The 18,520-nt window shown below is 44.7% G+C and overlaps 3 protein-coding genes across 3 annotated transcripts; 2 read left to right on the top strand and 1 right to left on the bottom strand.

Moving 5' to 3' along the window:
* Positions 1 to 2,190: 2,190 nt before the first annotated feature.
* On the top strand, positions 2,191 to 9,236 carry LOC131882206 (probable dual specificity protein kinase madd-3). Its single transcript, XM_059229273.1, is given in 2 exon segments — positions 2,191 to 5,954; positions 8,603 to 9,236. Coding segments are annotated over 2 exon segments (2,718 nt in total). The 5' UTR covers positions 2,191 to 3,677; the 3' UTR covers positions 9,044 to 9,236.
* Position 9,237: 1 nt separating this feature from the next.
* LOC131882212 (uncharacterized) lies at positions 9,238 to 11,316 on the bottom strand. The gene is made up of 2 exons (XM_059229292.1): positions 11,157 to 11,316; positions 9,238 to 9,802 (listed from the first exon to the last, which is right to left on the bottom strand). Exons 1-2 carry the CDS (start codon positions 11,229 to 11,231, stop codon positions 9,401 to 9,403), a joined length of 477 nt encoding a protein of 158 aa, XP_059085275.1. The 5' UTR covers positions 11,232 to 11,316; the 3' UTR covers positions 9,238 to 9,400.
* A 4,040-nt stretch (positions 11,317 to 15,356) lies between these two features.
* On the top strand, positions 15,357 to 18,520 carry LOC131882208 (protein phosphatase 1H-like). The gene is made up of 2 exons (XM_059229276.1): positions 15,357 to 15,924; positions 16,276 to 18,520. The coding sequence occupies exon 2, from the start codon at positions 16,296 to 16,298 to the stop codon at positions 18,069 to 18,071; it is 1,776 nt and encodes a 591-aa protein (XP_059085259.1). The 5' UTR covers positions 15,357 to 15,924; positions 16,276 to 16,295; the 3' UTR covers positions 18,072 to 18,520.

Consider the following 18,520-nt stretch of genomic DNA (forward strand, 5'->3'; position numbering starts at 1 on the left):
AAGGTAATGGTCAGAACGAGCCTAATTATGGGCAAGCTTTAAGGTGGCAACGGGCATTGAGCGGGACTGGTATGAGGTATGAACCCTCCTGCGAGTGCAGGATACGTGTGTGAGCTGAGTGCGCACTTGGAAGTACAGTTGCTCCGTTGCCAAGCTAATGATCCGCTGATTATCAAAGATCGACCTATTGAGACCTGCTGATTTCTGGAGCAGTCAAAGCGAAGCTGGGATGTGATTGCTCCCTAATGGACTTTGAATTATCATCAGCATCAGAGCCGCGTAATGCGCATTCATTATGTACCAAACGAAGACATCAACTGTCGCGTCAACGTCAAATCAGATCATTAAGGCTCTTCTAAGCTCAGGTTAAATATTCATGTTGACGACTTTTTCTCCAGCTCAGAATTAATAGGAGTCTACGCAAAGGAACTAAACTACAAAGCCACCATAGAGGGCACATTGAAATCACCTGGGTCTGAAATTACAACCCCAATCCCAGCATTATTATTCCTCTGGTCAGATTAGAAGTTGAAGGTCACTTTCAAAGCCGGTCAAGGTTGACTCATTGCATGGTGCAAAGCTCGCCCAATCCAGACAATCAAGTGGCCTAGCTGTATCAAAGCGCCCCCATCTTCAGCCAAATCTTTAACACATGGAATGCACCAGGTAAGGGAATACTGAGATTGGGTGGAAAAGAGAGCGTATGAATGTGCAGGATTAACATTATTCAAAAATGGCCCTATTTGCACAATTCTGGGGCTCTACATACGTACATTAAATGGGATAACGCGGTAACATTGTCTTGTCCTGTGTCCAACCCATATCATTATGGTTGATCACATGATGGGTGTGGTTCACGTGTAAGGGTTTCCTGAGCAAAGGTGGAGGAAAGGAGGCGAACCGGAGACATTTTTCTTGTTAAGAAACGACACCAATCACTAGCCCAAGCCTCCTTTCATTAGCTCATGAACAAGATGTAATTGAGAGGTATGTCAGTTCAGGTAGAATTACCAGCCTTTTGTAGAGTACGCATTAACTTCACCCACATCCAGTGATTTAGGTTTCCTCACAAATGTCTCAGTGCTAACACAAAAAGGGAGAGAGAGAGAGAGGGTCTCCAATCTGGCAAGAATCCGTGCAAAGATATGAAAATGCCTGAAGCAACCATTTCGCCCCTGGTGTGATGGTGTGTGTACGAGTGTGTGTGTGTGTGAATGTGTGTTTGGTTGCTTCTAATCTTGACTGTCCGAATCTTTGGAACAGCTGCTCGGTTGTCCATGGATTGTCCTTCAACACGATTCTCCTATGAAGTGGACAATCAAATGGGCTTTGGACATCTCTAAATCAGTCGTTTTATCGTTTAATGCAAGTTTGATCGTCCACGAGAAGGCCTCGAAATATGCGTACAAATGCACTTTCCATCCGATTAGTGCAATCGGGGAAACACCGAGTAGGTTCCGGTTGACTAGACAACTCAGTCCTCTTGGCGATTTCATGGCAAGTCCTTTTTTGAAAGGACTTGCACTACCTACAATAATTCTGAGGATGCGGGCTACTCGGAATAGTATACCTAATGCCAATTCCAAGGATTTGCTAACAGATTGTCAAAGTCTAATGATCCATGTTAGTGGTGGTAGTAGTGGTGGTGGATATGGAATGGAAGTAGATCATCCCCTCCCTTGAATGCCTTCGCAATGTTTACAAGCACATTTCACTGCGTTTGTTGAACAAGCTTCGGCAGAATGAGGGTCGTAGAGTCGTAGTGTGAAATACATCTATTGGGACATCCATTCTACGGCGAGCTTTTACCGAATCCTAAAGTTACTTGAGGAATGTACATATTTCATGGAAGACATCAGTTAGTTCATCTTTTGGTGAGATCTTACCTAAAAGAGGGATGACAAGTTGCACTTTTGACGGTCGTCTCCCTTCAAGTAGATCTCTATTTTGACGCATTTCACGTCTTCCTTCTTCAGATCGTTTCAGCGTTTCGCTGTCGCTTCATTCTCTGGCCAACGTCCTTGTCATGTTCCATGAGTTGAAAAACAAATCAGAGCCCCTGATTTTGTTGGCGTACCGTTCTATGTCCATGGAATTCAATGAAAAAGTACACATTCTGTGTTTTAGAATAGAACCTTTGGAAAGAAGCCAATTCCAGTTGACATGGAACCAACACAAAAGTTGCTTAGCATGGGTGCGAGTTTGATCTCTGGCTAACTCCGCTCCCATGGAATCCTCATCACTTGTCATCTTGGCCACCAAATAGGCAACGAGATGAGCGTGTGTATATGTGTGTGTGGTGTGTGTGTATGTATGTGCATGCTCATGTCTTCAGATGTGCCTAAGATTGGCCCCAAAGTCAGAAATATCCTCACCAACCGACGCGACAACTACACACGGCACGGTAACTTATTCGGAGGATTCCGAGGGTAGACCGTGGATGGAGCGATCGATCTACGTACGTACAAGCTTCATGCATAGCATAGAGTATATACTCGCACATCCAACTCGTCCATGCTACACACGGCGAGTCGCCAACAAGAAATGTGGTGATGAGGGGGATGTGGTGGAGGAGGAGGAGGATCAGGAGAACAAGGGAGGACGACGACGACGACGTGAAGGAGGCATGAGATTTGGGATGGATTCAGTAGTTGTTGAATCTTTCACAAGGGTAGAGAGGAAGACGCATTCACACATGAGAATTCGAAAAAAGAGTTCAAGGAGTGAAGCACAAGAGGGGTGGGTGAGGTGAAGATCAAGAAGACTTTAGTGAAGACAAATTTGGCACTCTTATCTGTTTGGACTAACACACCCTAACAACGAAAGCTCTCAAACACAAACTCAACCCCAGATTCCGTCGCGGAAAGTTGTGGTCGGTTCAAAATTCGTTTTCAAGAAGAAAGATATCTTCCCATCAATGGTAGTGCTCAACCTTACTTCCAAGCAATGGAGAAGGAGTGGAGGCATGCTTGCCACTCAATTCTGATCGAGTTGATCAGACGCTAATGAGTTTTCAAAGTCAAGGTTGAGCTCGTAAAACTGTAACAATTTCCTTGAGCGTCAGATCAATCGCGTGTGATAGATAGATAGATAGATACCCGAGTGCCACTTGTTGGGACGAGTCAAACAGTCCAATGCCTATTCTCTTTTCGACTGCTCTACTTTCTGTCCGTGGTGTTTACCCAAGTCAAATAAGTGTGCAAGATCCCTCAATAGAACATCTTTTCTCAGCCCCTGAATCTCAGATGGCAGTGAACATTGCCAAAGCACACATCTTATTCAATGTACCATTGATGTGCGTGTACAACACACCATCCAGTTCGTTTTGTGCAAGAGGCTCACAAAGCCCGAAGACCACGGGTTGCAACATGAGAGTAAGTCACGTCCGATTATTGGGATAAGACGAACGAGGAAGCAAACCCCCATTCGTAGGGAAACGGAGAAAATTGGCGGTGCAAAAAAAGTCGTGAATAAACTCTACCAGGGAGAGAAATATTAACCCTTGAGCCGACACTTTTCTTCAAGCTCGTTCAGTGTCAGCACCCTCGACGGACCACTGAATTGTCAGAATGCATTTTTATTGACCAAGCGATCAGCCTTGTGATTGAAACATTGAAACATCCACACAATTACCCCGACTCAGATCTTGATACAATAGAAGGATCAAATCAATAAAGATGGACCTGTCATCACTGCCCTATCACCGACAGTCTTCTTTGAATTCCACTCATCAGCGGATTCTCTCGACGTCCAATAATCATCATTCTCCCAAGTCGTCCTCTGGAGGTGGCGGGGGCCAATTCTCAGGCTTTTATGGCAATCCTCCCACTAATATGATCAAACGAACTCGCAATGATGAAGAGTTCTACGGGGGATTTCGACGATCATCTAGTCTGCGACGAAGTCATCGAGAGAACATCTGTCCTCACCACGGAAATCAAGCCATGGTCCATTCGGCCTCGTCCTCGGCCGTCTCGAGTTTAGCCTCGGCCGGAACATTAGCCTACAAAGCCCCAATTCCCGGAAAGGCCGAACGCACCCCAAATCCGCCCAGCAAAACCCCTGTCCCACCCTCGAGTAGTTCCACGAGTTCTTCGAGTGTTCCCAGCTACCAACAAGGAACAGTTTCGAGTGTGCGACGAAGTCGGGATCGAACCAACGTTTCTCCAAGCAACAATCAAGTGCGTCGCAGTCATAGCACCGTGTCTCGGAATGCCAGTTTCCGCAGTCGCTCGTCGGCTCAGAAGCTGTCAATGTCCAAGCTCCCGTCCACCGCCTCCTTGAGCGACTTTGACAAGACGCCCCATGTGCGGTATGAGAACGAGGTCACGCCCGTGTCTAGCCCCAGATCCAATTATTATCATCTGTCCGCGCCATCTACCCGCAAATACAACTCTCAAACGTCAACGGCCTCGAGTCAACAACACGAACCCCGCTGCGCATTCTCGTCGGCCACATTGGGTCGCCTTCAAAGGAACTCCAGTCATAACGTGCTGTCCTCATCTAACACTAACATGAATAATAACGCTTATAATAATAACTACATCCAGAAGAACAATAACTTGAACAATAACAACTTCAAGTCCTCGGACGGAGGCCACAACAAGGAGAGCTTCCTCCGCACCTTCAGCTTCCGCGGTAAACCCACGGATTTGGATCTATTCTCGTCTCTTCCCTGCTTGAACGACGACGATGATAATGACAACAACGACGAGGACGAGGATGAGGACGAGGACGAGGATGAACCTCTGAGCCATTGTCACCCAGACTCCCCGCATCGTCACAATCCCCATCATCATCCTCATCATCGACGACGAGCCTTCAACAAGAGCTCCAAACGCAATAATAGCGGTGGGAGTGCCAGTCAAAGTAGCACCAGTGCCAGTAGTACGACCAGTAACGGGAGCAATGCATCCACAATTGGCAACTCCTCATTGCTAGGCCACAGTCGATCCATCCGGTCGATCAACCATCTCTCTCAGACTCCCAATAGCTCATCCCTAGTACTCAATAGTCTGGCTTATCAGATTCTGTCCACCAATAAATCTAAGGAGTCCCATCCTGAGCTAAGCACGCCCACGAGTGTACGACCTGTTGGCTCGTCCAAGAATTTCTTGAACAATCCCCTGTCGACAAGTGGAACAACTTTGAGTCATGGGGTGGGAAGCTTGCCATCCATGTCCATATCGAGCTCTCTGCATTCAAATAATGTCGTCTCGGCTGTCTCCAGTCCCACGTTCTTGCGAAAAAGACCCGTGGCGGATGATGTGGACGGACATTTGGCTTATCTGATCGGGGATGTGATTGGCGAGCGATATGAGATCGTCTCGAATTTGGGCGAAGGTACATTCGGAAAAGTGGCCAAAGTGAAGGATTTGGAGACCCAAAACTACTTTGCCCTCAAGATCATCAAGAACATCCACAAGTATCGTGAGGCTGCCAAACTGGAAATCAACGTCTTGAAGAAGCTCAACTCGAAGGAGCACGACAACAAGTTCTTGTGTGTACGCATGTTTGATTCATTCAACTACTACGGACACATGTGTTTGACCTTTGAGGTGTTGGGCGAGTCGGTGTTCGACTTCCTCAAGAGCAATTGCTACGCCCCGTATCCCATGGAACAGGTCCGGCACATCTCGCAGCAGTTGTGCCAAGCTGTGGCGTTTATGCACGACCATAAAGTGACCCACACGGACTTGAAGCCGGAGAATGTGCTATTCGTGACCAATGATTGGTACACGGAGAACGTGACCAACGTGAAGAAGCCTGTGCGACGGATGCGCGACACCCGCGTCAAACTCATCGACTTTGGATCGGCCACGTTCGAATGGGAGCACCACAGTTCCGTGGTGTCCACGCGTCATTATCGGGCCCCGGAGGTGATATTGGAGCTCGGATGGTCGCACCCTTGTGATGTCTGGAGCATCGGTTGCATCATCTTCGAGCTTCACCAAGTAAGTAACTAGGTCATGCTCTACCTACCAATGATGAAGACTAGCACTGATGATGCTCATCTTTCATCCGTTTGTCCGAATCGTTCTCGATTCAAGCTACTAAATACGTAAGTGCGTTCAAGTTCAGAAACCTTTGACAATTATATGGTTATTTCATATCCAATCCAGCTTCTCATCATTCGGTTGACTCGGGCAAAGTACACGCACACAGTCCGAGCAAAAGTCGGGCCTAAAACGATGATTGGCCAAAAGACTGAGAGGTACTAAAGCATCTTTGTAACCAATGCCTGAGACCGTCAAGATCTTGTTGTTTGTTGCAATATTCTTTGACGCGTACCCTTATAACGGGACGGGATAATCATCCTGACGCGATCCTGAGAACCAGAGAGAATGTCAAGTCGAGAAGTGATGATCAAGTACTTACAGTGAGGGTGTACGCTCGTGTAGCAAGTAGTACACTGTTCACTGAACCCACCTCATGGGACAAAACTATGGTCTAATGCAGTTCACAAGAAAATTGCAGAGCCGCAGAGCCAGCTTGCTCGATGACTCGATCCTTTTTCAATTAGACTGGGGCGCTTTTAAGATCTCTTCCCAGGATTGGTTGCATCAGGAGTAGAAATGAGACCATAATGTATCAAAGAAAAGATGTTTCGTTTTACTACTATTTCGGGATGGGAACGATGGGGCCCCAAGCAACATGTGCATTTCTTTGGGAGACATATCAGACAAAGGCAAATGGTTTTACGGCTAAGTACGTGTGGGTTGGTTATGGCTAGTTCAGACCCCTTCCTTGAAATTTTTTTTTCCGGGGGACAGTTCACTTCTAACCAGAATTGTCGAGTCTGGGATTGGACAAAGCTATGTCGAGTATTGGTAGATTTGAACCATTTTAGGTCAGCAATGAATGCGACTTTTTTCTGGGATTCCATCAACGACGATCTTTCGAAGAGAAAGCACGGACTCCATCATCTCGTTTCGCTTCAAGCGGGAAGTTTTCCAACGAACTTGGCCAAATGCATTCCAACTCACGACTGTGATGAGATCATTTTCAAATTGCCACAGATGAATTTCAAAATCAAGGTTGACGGACAACTTCAACAACTGATGTCCCCTCCCCATGAAAGCAGTTTGTGAACTTTTATAAAGAGTGTTCTCTCATTGCTCAAGACACACACACACACACACAACGCACTCAAATACACAACACATTCACGGACACGTGACTGGCTCTTTGTGACCATCATAAGTGCAACTTTGTTCATTTTGGCAATCGGGATTGGCCCACAAGCGACCAAGGATATCTTCATGAATCCAGATCTTGGAGACCTTACTTGGCCAAGATTTTCTTACTGAGGAGGCTCATTAAACTCGCTATTAGGCTGAACGAAAGATTGCGAGTTCTTTTGCTACATGCTCTGAGGGCCACGGTCCTGGACAACTTGTTCCTTTGTTCAATTCTGTTTGCTTGCTCGGTCTTGATCGGTTTATTACTGTGCACAAGTGATGAGCCCTGAATCACTACAAGCGAAGTGTACTGTTGTAGTAGATTCATTCTGGGCGATACAATTTCATTACTCAAAGTCAATGAGCAAATTGCACTACCGCATACAACAGTAGGGAGGGGGTTTATGGTATGGCTTGGAAGTTAGAATCCAAAATTCAGGGCCATGAAGATAGGACACTCAGATAATTTTATGCGGATTCCAATTTCAATGCCCAATTTCAATGCCACAAACAGATGCCAAGTGAGAGTATTGAGATAGATACAAGTTCATGTTCGCTGACATTACTTGATTTATTAGCCAACTAAAGGTATAGATGAAATGCCCCCAATATTTATCATTTGAACCAATCGGGGCCAAGATTGGTTGTCAAAAGCCAGAAAAATGTGCAAACCAACCTGAAACACCTGAAACAGATAAGTTCAATGTGCGCATCTTGACCGACTCTTCAATCGAAAACAACACGTTTAGGCTCGAAGTGTTGATGATCTAAGAATATATCAATGGCATGGATCGATTTTACTTTTGATGAAGAACCAGCCCTTTTCTTAATTTGAGCAGCTTGAAATATTTACTTGGAAACAAGCTTTTTCAACCATTCCATTAAAAGATAATGTAAGCTGGGATTTTTTTCATTAACTTATCGATTCTAAATGAAATGTTGTCGAAAGTCAACGCTATCGTCCAGGAATTTGAAAAAAAATAATTTATCATAAAACAACCCTTTCATCTGAGGGGAAGCGCTGAAGAAAACTCTTCAGATTTGGGAGAATCTGTGATTTTGATGATGCAGGCACGCGAAAAAAAAAAATACTCCGGAAGTTGAACTAAACAATCAAAAACAAGGTATTTCAACTTATGATTGCATCCTAATGCAAGTTTTCCTAAATATTCAACGATAAACGACGGAAGCACATGCAAACCTTGCATCAAGTATGTACGAAAATGTCTGCCCCCTGACGACCTGTTTGATCTTTCTAATATTGAAATGACCGTGGAATAAGTAAGCACCGCGCAATTTTTTGAGGGAACACGCAAGTTATTAAAGGGAGAAAGGTCACTCGTGCCAGATGCTTATCTCAACTCCCCTCAGGATTCTGATCTATTTGAAACTGAATGGTTGCCTCACTCCGTATCTTTCAGGGCCACACGCTCTTTCAAACTCACGACAACAAGGAGCACCTGGCCATGATGGAGAAGATCCTGGACCGCCCCGTGCCTCAACACATGGTCAAACGAACCAAAACGAAATACTTCAACTCGCATCTCAAACTCCAATGGGACGCCAAATCCAGCGTGGCCGACTACACCAACCAACATTGAAAGCCCCTCCACCAATACCAGCGTTACCCCGTGGGCTCGAGTATCGGTCAAGAAGAGGTCGGGCTGTACGACCTGGTGATCCGCATGCTCGAATATGATCCCACGTTTCGCATGACTCTGAAAGAGGCCTTGCGACACCCGTTCTTCGACAAGGTGTCGAAGCTCAATCGCGGCCTTACCCGTTCCTTGAGCTATCAGCAACCGCCCACGGGATCCCTGGCCAACAACTTGTCTCGACACATTCTGAGACTCCAAATTTGAGGCCACCCGGATCACTTTCATTTGTAGATTTTTGTGCGAACCCTGATTATTAACCTCCCCCTCCCCGACTCCTCCTTTCCCCCTCCCACAATCTCTGTGATGCATGTCTAGGGCATTTAATCAATGATAACCAATCAAGTCAAACTTTAGAGGGAAGTCTAGTGAAAATACAAATAAGACACATGTACACTTACTATCTCTCTATATATTTATTTTCATTGACAATGTTCGTTGTAATATGCCGATAGTTCAGTACAAGTGAATGGTGTGGTTCGTATCTTCAAGGAGAGCTTCGAGAACATTTGAGGGGGGTTAAATCGTTTCGGTGTAATGCATATGAAGCGATTTCGATCTGATTTAACACAGCTTTGTGGGGATCTTGGAAACGAAGTCCGCAGGATCGCTCAGCAGAAGCTCCTCCCGAATCGAGATCATCCTTTGGAAAGATGCGTTCCTGCACCAATATTCCATGGAGTTGTGCTTCAAAGCGTCAAGGATCAGCCCATCTATGGTGGTTATCAAATTATGATGACTGGGTAGTGATTGGACGGACCGGGATTCCTCCAATTCATCCGAATCAGATTTCTTTTGATCTTGAATTGGGATCGGCCAGCCTCGTTTGTCTACCAGTTGAGTTCCAGATTTTCTCATTCTTCGGACCGCGTATTTCACGCGTGGCCAAATTCCCACTAGAGGACGCTTCAAAACCATGTGGTCCCTGGGGAGTGCATTCCAAAACGAGGTCGATGAATGGCTTTCCTGTGGGTTTGACCGAGGAAAAACATCAGATCTAAATCGTCTTTCGGTTTATTGGGTATCCCAGGATAGAAATGAAAAAGAACATTGTTGAAATGCTCACAGAAATTTTAAAAATGATTATTTCATACGTACTAAACTGAAGAGCGGTTCTAAGCTAGTGGTTAGAAAAGCCCGTAAAAAAAACAACCCAAAAAAAGAATGGACCAATAAAACTTAGTATTTTTTGACCCCATACTAAGAGCTTTTCTTAAACGAATTCATTTTATGTGTTTATGTGAATTTGAGGAAAGGAGATTGTGAGACCGTCACTGCGAACCCCCATTGCAAACTTCACTTAAACATATGGTTTTACCCAAATTTCTAAAAACAAGGATTCATAAGCTTTCAGCTTGGTGGCTCCGCTGGGGGGATCTTAGGAAATCTAAAATGCTACTTTATTCAATTCATTATAATTGGTTTTGGTGTGATTAAAAAAACCTCATCCAATAATTAGACTTGACACAAAAATTTAATGACGATTGCTTAACAGCAACAATCTTTGAAGCAAGAAGTTCGAGAAGATTATGCGAATGCGATCTCTCGGAGCTATTGATCCACACTCATTGAACATTTTTAGTTGATGATTTTGGAAATCTCGTCATCTAATGATATATGTGTGTAGCCTTTTTTCTGAAGGAGAGCAACCGAATGCATCCGGACAAAAACGCCCTTTGTGCATTATTGTCGTTGGTTGGGACATTGTTGAATTATTCAGTTTATTGATGCACTCACGACCAAATGGGGACCCTTTGTAGTTCTGAAATTCTCTCATTTATCGGATGGATGGTATCATGGTTTGAGTTTGACATGTTGATTAGATCATGGTTGTGGGAACAAGTCCACACATAATTTTATTTGATTGCTCGTTGCTTATCCCTTCAAAGGGCCATGGCCTATTCATTGAATGAAACAGACGTACGAATGCCTAAATTGTCTGATGTAAGCACAAGTAAGCAATTTATTCTACCATAATCGAGTACTGCTAATATCCAATCGAAAGCATGATTTAAACGGAAAACGTATAAGTGGATTCTCAAATACGTCCCAATGTGTTTTACTAAACGTTCAGTACAAGATATCAATGTAGTACATAGAATGTACAGTTGGCAGTCAGCGATAAACAATAACCATACCCGTTTAAACAAAAAGCTAAAAGGAATAAAAAACAAAATGAACCTCACTCTGATTGCACTCGACAGGGCTGCACCAAGAAAATGAAAATGAAAAATGTTTACGGCAAATGAAACGATTAGTATTACTGATCAGTGAGCCAAAAAACTGAAGGCATCAAATGGGTGAAGGGTTACGTGATTACCTCGTCAAATCCTTGGATAAGCACAAATCCCGCCAACACCAATACAAGGCCTGATGACTTGAAATTGGACATCATGTTTCTTCAACGCTTTCCCCCCCAAAACTGTTGGAAAACGATTTTGGAACCCACTCTCTTTCGGTTCCTCGTTTCACTCAAGAGAAAATAGAGGTTCGTGGCCAAGCTTGCTTTGTGGATGGAAAAATCTCACGGAGGAACAGGCCATCATAGCTCAAAACAGAGTAAAGTATTCAGGGAGAGGATCTCTCTCCGCATTCTCATGCAGTCAGGTATGAACGCGCCATCAAGGTTGAAGATCAAGATCAAACTTAGGTCTTGGCAAGCCTTTCAAATCTTTTTTTGTAAAGCCGTACAAAGAAGTTTTTTTCATCTTCGTAGATAGACTTATGTACTGATGCACATCCAAATTGAATCTGTCATTTCTTGCACTACGTAGCTTCAATTCAAAGACGTCTGTTTACTTAATCTAGGCGTTTGTAGTTTGTTTTCTCTCTTTTGGGAAACCTTTTGGAATTGGTGAAATGTGCCAACAAACATTGATTAACGAACGAGTTCCACAGTTCAAACCTCCGGAATGATGTCATACGGAGAGATTACACATCATATAGGTAGTGCTACATTTAAAAAAAAACCCGGCCCTAATAATTATATTGACCTAAGTTTACTTCGATGCTGGAATGATTTCTTGTCAAGTTTATTGCCAATGTGTTTCCCCAAAGCATCCTATCAAACACAAAAATAAGCCAAGGGTTCGATGGAGCAAAGTAACACTACCATCCCTCCGTAGATTGCAAGTGCGTATGTATTTCAATGATTTATTTTCTTCATTATATGCAATAGAACGCACATCAAACCTTAGCGCAGAAGCGGAAAACGAACTTCAGCAGGTTAAAAAAAGCATTATTGTTTTTTGTGTAATGCTTCCACCCAAAACAAGCACTTTTGGTTTCCTTTGACTAAATAAGTACATAATATGATTGCCCGATTTGAGCACAAAAATTGAAATCTCTTAAATTCATAAATTGACGGTTCGGACTGATCGGTAGAGTTTCTCAGTACAAAAAGGCGCGTTTATCTTTAATTTTCAATTATCCACTTGCTTTGTTTTGTATCCTACATTTCTATTATCTTGTATTTTCCTCGGGTTTCGCTTGGAAAAATGTATTTTATCATTTATCTTGTCTCCTTTTCCAGGAAAAACCAAGAAAATTGATATTTTTTTGGGGGTGGTGTTAATGTGTACTTCCATTTTTTTCAGCTCTGTTAAATTCAAATTTCATGAATACCTTTATTGCGTAGCCTTTTCCATAACCATTCATGATGACTTCTTTTAAGCTTTCCAAAGATGAATCCACTAGATACTTTACTATCTTTCGTTTCCCTGTAAGGCGGCCCAAATATTTTGGACTCTACAATGCTTAAGACGTGTGTTAGCTTGAAAGGGATACAAAATTGAAGAAAAACGTTCTTACTAAAATGCAGATTTTTGATACCTTGGTGCCCATATAAATATTTTTTGCATATTTTAGACCCATATTTCCTCCATCTCTAATGACTAGTATTGGCAGTGATCACTTCCTTTTGTTCAAAGCCTGTCACAAGAACTTCAAATATCAATCTGATATGGATCTTGTTCATTTTAAGTGGCCCTGTTGCCTTTCCTCAACACAGTCAACAGGCGCTCGTGGAGGTTTTGAGTACAATAAAATTCGTCTCATTCAATACATCACTCTCTTATTTGATCATAGTAACTACTACATATATCAAACAATTTTCGACTCTAGCGGTCTTGTCGAGGATATTCAGTGACGGACACCTTCGATACTGTTCATTCAATGTTGCCTTGGTCAAGTAAATAAATGAAATGAAGATGAGGCCTAAAATAAACTGAATCAACATCCTATGTATCAGATTGCAGGAAATGGCACTCAGGCTCTGAGTTAGTATTAGACACAACTGATACAAAAATCTGATTTTCAATCTGGACCATGTGTCTGATGTTAGAGGTTTTTGGTAAATTTCCTTCAAGTTGTGCAGACAGATCGGCGAATGCTCGACCCAATATCACGCAACTTCACTGTAAGGTTCGAGTAGGAATTTGCTCAATCTCGAACAATCTAGACAGAGTTTGATGAATTAATGAAAGCTACTTGGAGGTGGTGCCATTTTTAATCAATGGGGCTTCAATGGAACCTTATGATGAAGTGTCAAAGTCATGACACTTGGATTTAGGAATGCGAAGAGGGTACAACACAGGCCAATATGTTAGAGGAAAGCCGTGGGAATACGCAGTCGAGGTAATCCCGACATTTCTGTCGTAAATCTGAATGGTTGACAGAATTTCCAAGTTCTGAATAGAAATTCAAAGACTCTCTTATGGCACATTACATTAAACCGGGTTGAGCGAGTTGTCCGAGTGTTTTTTGGGCTAACTTTTGAGTGGGTCAAATGAAACAATCTTCGACCCACCCAAAAGAGCGCTACCAACTTAAGTGACGAAAGCGTCTGTGCCAGACACAAACCAGTTACTTGAAGCGTAAAAGAACAGAACGTTAATGCTGTTAGGATGGGGCTCAGATGGTAATTTCATCAAGAAGATGGAGGAAANGAGTTTGATGAATTAATGAAAGCTACTTGGAGGTGGTGCCATTTTTAATCAATCATTTTTTCACATTGGAGTTTAAAGAGCTCTGCCCTGACTCACTGACTAACTTATCCATTCCTTGATGAGGTCCTAAATTATATGATTCAATGTGCCACGCGTGATCCACGCTTTCTACATGTATATGCACCCATTCATCCTGCCGATCAGAGAGCACAGATGGCAAAAATCGACTTTGAAGGAATTTCTTCCATTTTTACCATGTGATGGTAAAAATGGCAGGAAGTGGTAGGAAGTGGCGGAAAATGGTAGGTAGTGGCGGAAAATACTGGAAGGGGGTCCAAAATGGCCAGTGCTTGATACGCCCGACTTGAATACAAAACATTGATCAAAGAAAAAGATAATCATACCTTGACCCTTGCTAACTGAAAGGCACAATTTAGAAGAAAACATGTATGAGATTGAAAGAAATTCCTGCAAAAATGCTAAAATATTGCGATACAAAACGTATTTTTACTTGATTGCAGCAAAAGTATTTTATCTGCAAGCTTTGAAATAGTAGCCGCAACGAAAGCACTTCTAGTCATTCACATTGGAATGATACTTGAATCCGTCAGACACAGAACCTGGTTGATGATCGATCATTGAGCCAAATTCAAACTTTATCAGACTCGAGTGATATATCCTGATTATATCTCTTACATCAATGCAAAATACATACTCTTCCTGGTACGTCAAGGTTATAATCAGGCATGAAAATGGATAGTAAACCTACAAAATCGGAAGAAAAAAGGTGTTTTAAATGTGGGCAAATTATTCTGATTTTTAGCCTTATCTGCCATTTTCCTCCACCTTTTTGCATGAATGTGTGCCATTTTTTGCCACCATTTTTTCCAGATCGTCGAAAATGGTGTGTAATAATTTCTTGTCCCAGCCTGTCAGAGAAGGATTAGTTTCCCCGCTCAAAGCTGGTGGCATATTCATAGATAATTAAATATCTTATAGCGTATCTATTTATTATCTGAGCTGAGTCATTGACTCCCCATTCCGGACCAATTCAAGGCCTTCGAAGGTGTCCTCTCAGCCTGGCAATCACCTCAATCCTTCTCTCGCTCCTTCAACTGAGCGGCCTCGCGTCCTTCCACCAGAAATCTCTCTCTCTCTCTCTCTCGCTCTCTCTATCTCTCTATCTCTATGTATCTCTTCCCCTGACAGCCTTTCAACCTTTCATTGGAGTCCATTAGTCGTTTAGCTTTTGATTCATGACGTCAGGAGGGTGCGAGCGGTCGGTCCACGTCATCGATCCCAGCACATCCCAATGATGATTCATGGAGTTCCACGAGTTCCACCCAGTTGATCTGCTGGACTCGAAGCCTCCCCGTTCAGGATTTTAGCCGAACTGGCCGGGGCTGAGGTGGTTGAGCTCTGGGAACTCTTCATACCTGATCCGGCTCGCCCTCCACTTCTTAGCCCAATACCTGAGGATCGAATCCATGGCGCAAGTACTGTACCGTGGTTAGTGGCGTCCCAGACCGACGGATTCCATCCATGACTCCATGTCCCAGTTCAGGCTTGATTGCCCCCATCCACCGAGTCGGCTCGTGTTCCAGTCAGCCCCTGGCCTAAGCTGACTACGACGTACTCCACGCGTAGACCAACAGATTGAGAGCCAACCACGAGGACAGAAGAACGAGAAGGAGGAGGAGCACACGCCGTCTGTTCCCCCCCCCCCATGCCAGTAGGATTGGCTGACTGAAGGCGGCCGAGCTGAACAAGCTGAGCACCAAGCTGGCTATGGACCGAGTTTGGAGTGGAGTGGATCATCATCATTATCATTATCATCATCACCATCATCAACATCATCATCATCCTCTCCTCCCTGACCAGTCACCACTGCTGTATGCGTGAGTGAATGTGTGTATGTGTGTGTGAGAGAGAGAGTCTGCCACTCGGTTGAAAACTCGGAAGATGGCACCTCAAAAGGGCCTTTACGGCTCCGTCTTGACAGATGGAAGTGGCCAAGTCTGAGATTTGCCTCACCTGGTGCCCGCCTGTGCCTGATCGATCCGACCCATTGAGTGCCCACGCACCCCGTTAAGGTTGAGGTCCTCCTCCGGCTCCTTTAGCTCGCCCTGGTGTGACCCTCAGGTAGGTGGGGAGGTAGGGAGGGAGGGAGATGATCTTCGATCTTGAATGACTAGCAGCTGGACGGCCAAAGAACGCAAAGCATTTGACATTTCATTATTAGCATTTGAGCATTTGAGCATTTATCGCTTTAGTTCAAGCGCCTGGAACTGGAAGGAAGCCGAAGACTTACACACACACACACACTCGTTGTTCACCTTTAAGCTCGCATGCCAAATTGACAAAAACCGCCGTTATTGCCTTCAGACCAGCATTACCTGGCCGTGTGGGCATTGCTGTCCTGGATTATTGCTATATCATAGAATCCGGCCATGTCCCTCGCGGACTCATTCCCTTCATTTTCCTTCTTTTCAGCTCACCTCGTTCTCAAGACCATGATTGGGCGTTTTCGAAACGCCTTGTACAATGCCATTGGCAATTTGGACGTGGAAAATGCCCCCAATGGCTCGCTCCTCGCTAATGGATCGGGGTCGCACGACGGGTCCTCGTCGACTTCCTCGCGTCATTCGTTCAAGAACTCGGACATGAAGGTGAAATATGCCTACCAGCGACCCATTTTCTTGCAAATGTTCACGGATGACGAGATCCAAGTGACGGCTGACCATTTGGTTCGACCCATCATGGTGCCCCGTGACATTCAGATCTTACCGTGGTTTGCCGGTTACGCCGAAGCCATCAATGCCGGCAAGTCGCTCCGGAACGAAGATCAGGCCTCGTTTCATCGGGGCGTGCTTCGGACGCAGGATGCGCCGGAGGACGATCTAGAGTGCGACCGAGAGTGGGAGATTCCCTACGTGTATTTTGGAATTTTTGATGGTCACGCGGGTTCAGGCTGCGCCGTCACGGCCGCGAATGAACTTCATCAAATGGTGCATAAAAAGCTGATGGGTATTCTTCACCACCTGGTGCCAGACGCCACCTGTCCCTCCTCTTGTGGCCAGGGCGTGATGTGGTTTCCTTCGCGTGACATCTCCGTCGAGAGTCTGGTCATCGGAGCGTTGGAATCGGCCTTCTGGGAAATGGACCATCAGATCGGCGATGACAAGCGACGATATAAGATGCTCGGTGGTTGCACTGTCCTCGTCTCGTTATTCATTTTAGGCAAATTGTACGTGGCCAATGCGGGTGATTCTCGGGGTGTCTTGTGTCGGAACAAGACACCTTATCCAATGTCATTCGACTTCACGCCCGTGTCTGAGCGTCAAAGGTTGCAACAGCTCGGCTTTCAGAAGCCCCAGCTCTTGGGCAATGAGTACACCCACGTGGACTATTGCCGGCGACCGCTCAGAAACGACGTGGGCAAGAAGATGTTGTATCGCGATGCCCACATGACGGGGTGGTCGTACAAAGAGATCACCCCCGACGACCTCAAGTTCCCTGTTGTGTATGGCGAGGGCAAACGAAGCCGTCTGCTCGCCACCATCGGCGTTACACGGGGTTTCGGGGATCACGATCTCAAGGCCCAATCACAGAATGGCTCGGTTTTCATCAAACCTTTTCTTACACCCCAACCGGAAGTCAAGGTGCTAGATGTAGAGCACGAGGCCATATCTGAGGCCGATGTCCTAGTCATGGCCACCGACGGCCTCTGGGATGTAGTGAGCAATGAAAAAGTCGCAGAAGTTGTGCACAATGGCCTCAAGCTTTATGAGGAGGCAGACGAAGAGCGTCAGAAATACAGATTCATCTCCATAGCGCAAGATCTGGTGATGGCTGCTCGTGGGAAACTAGTCGAACGCAATTGGCAACGAAATGACGAGACTCCGGCAACCATCGACGACATTTCCGTGATTGCCATCCCTATCTTGGCCTACAAGAAGGAGTATGCCGAGTGGGAGAGTGAGCATCGCTATAAAGAGCTCAAATATCCCAAGTCAGCCTCAACACCCTCGTTGAATGGAAAGGCAAGTCCAAAAGTCCTGGCCAAGAAACATAAAGAGACTCCCAGAACTGACATACAACCTCGGAAACCCGAGGCCGAGCCACTAAAGCCTCGGGATACCCTTGTTGCTCCCACCAACTCGTCTAGCTTAAAATCCCCCGATACATCAACCGCCGATGAAGACGCATTAGAGGCGGAAATCAACGCCGAAATTGGAGTGGAGGTCTCTGCCGACGATGACCAAATTAACGAGGAATCGGTCAAGTGAAGTGGAGCTGGAAATTAACATGCACAACATTTTTTTTCTTTTGCCCCTTTGCCCGGTCTATGCCACGAATTGCATTCCAGCCACGTGTCTTGGATTCTGCCAGACTTAGGCAGGCACCTGGTTTTTATTTCTCCAAAATATTCAACGTTTGACGAACGACGTGCATTTGAAGAATCCCTTTCAGAACTGCAAATGTGATCTTAAGATTTAAGTTTGAACCGCACTTTATGCAACGGCAACAACACCATTAACCTTCCTCCTGATCATTCATTCCTGACCAGTTAACCAGTTATTATCAATATTATAATTAGTTATATTATTATCATCAACATTATTATTCCTATTATTATTCATGACGGGCAAATCGTCATTTTTGGTATGATTTGAATATTAGCTACCCACCAAATAGTCGCTCGAAAACAACGAAAAATACAAACAGATTGATTATA

Source organism: Tigriopus californicus, chromosome 6 (genome assembly GCF_007210705.1).
Source record: "Tigriopus californicus strain San Diego chromosome 6, Tcal_SD_v2.1, whole genome shotgun sequence".
Taxonomy (NCBI): Eukaryota; Metazoa; Arthropoda; class Copepoda; order Harpacticoida; family Harpacticidae; genus Tigriopus; species Tigriopus californicus.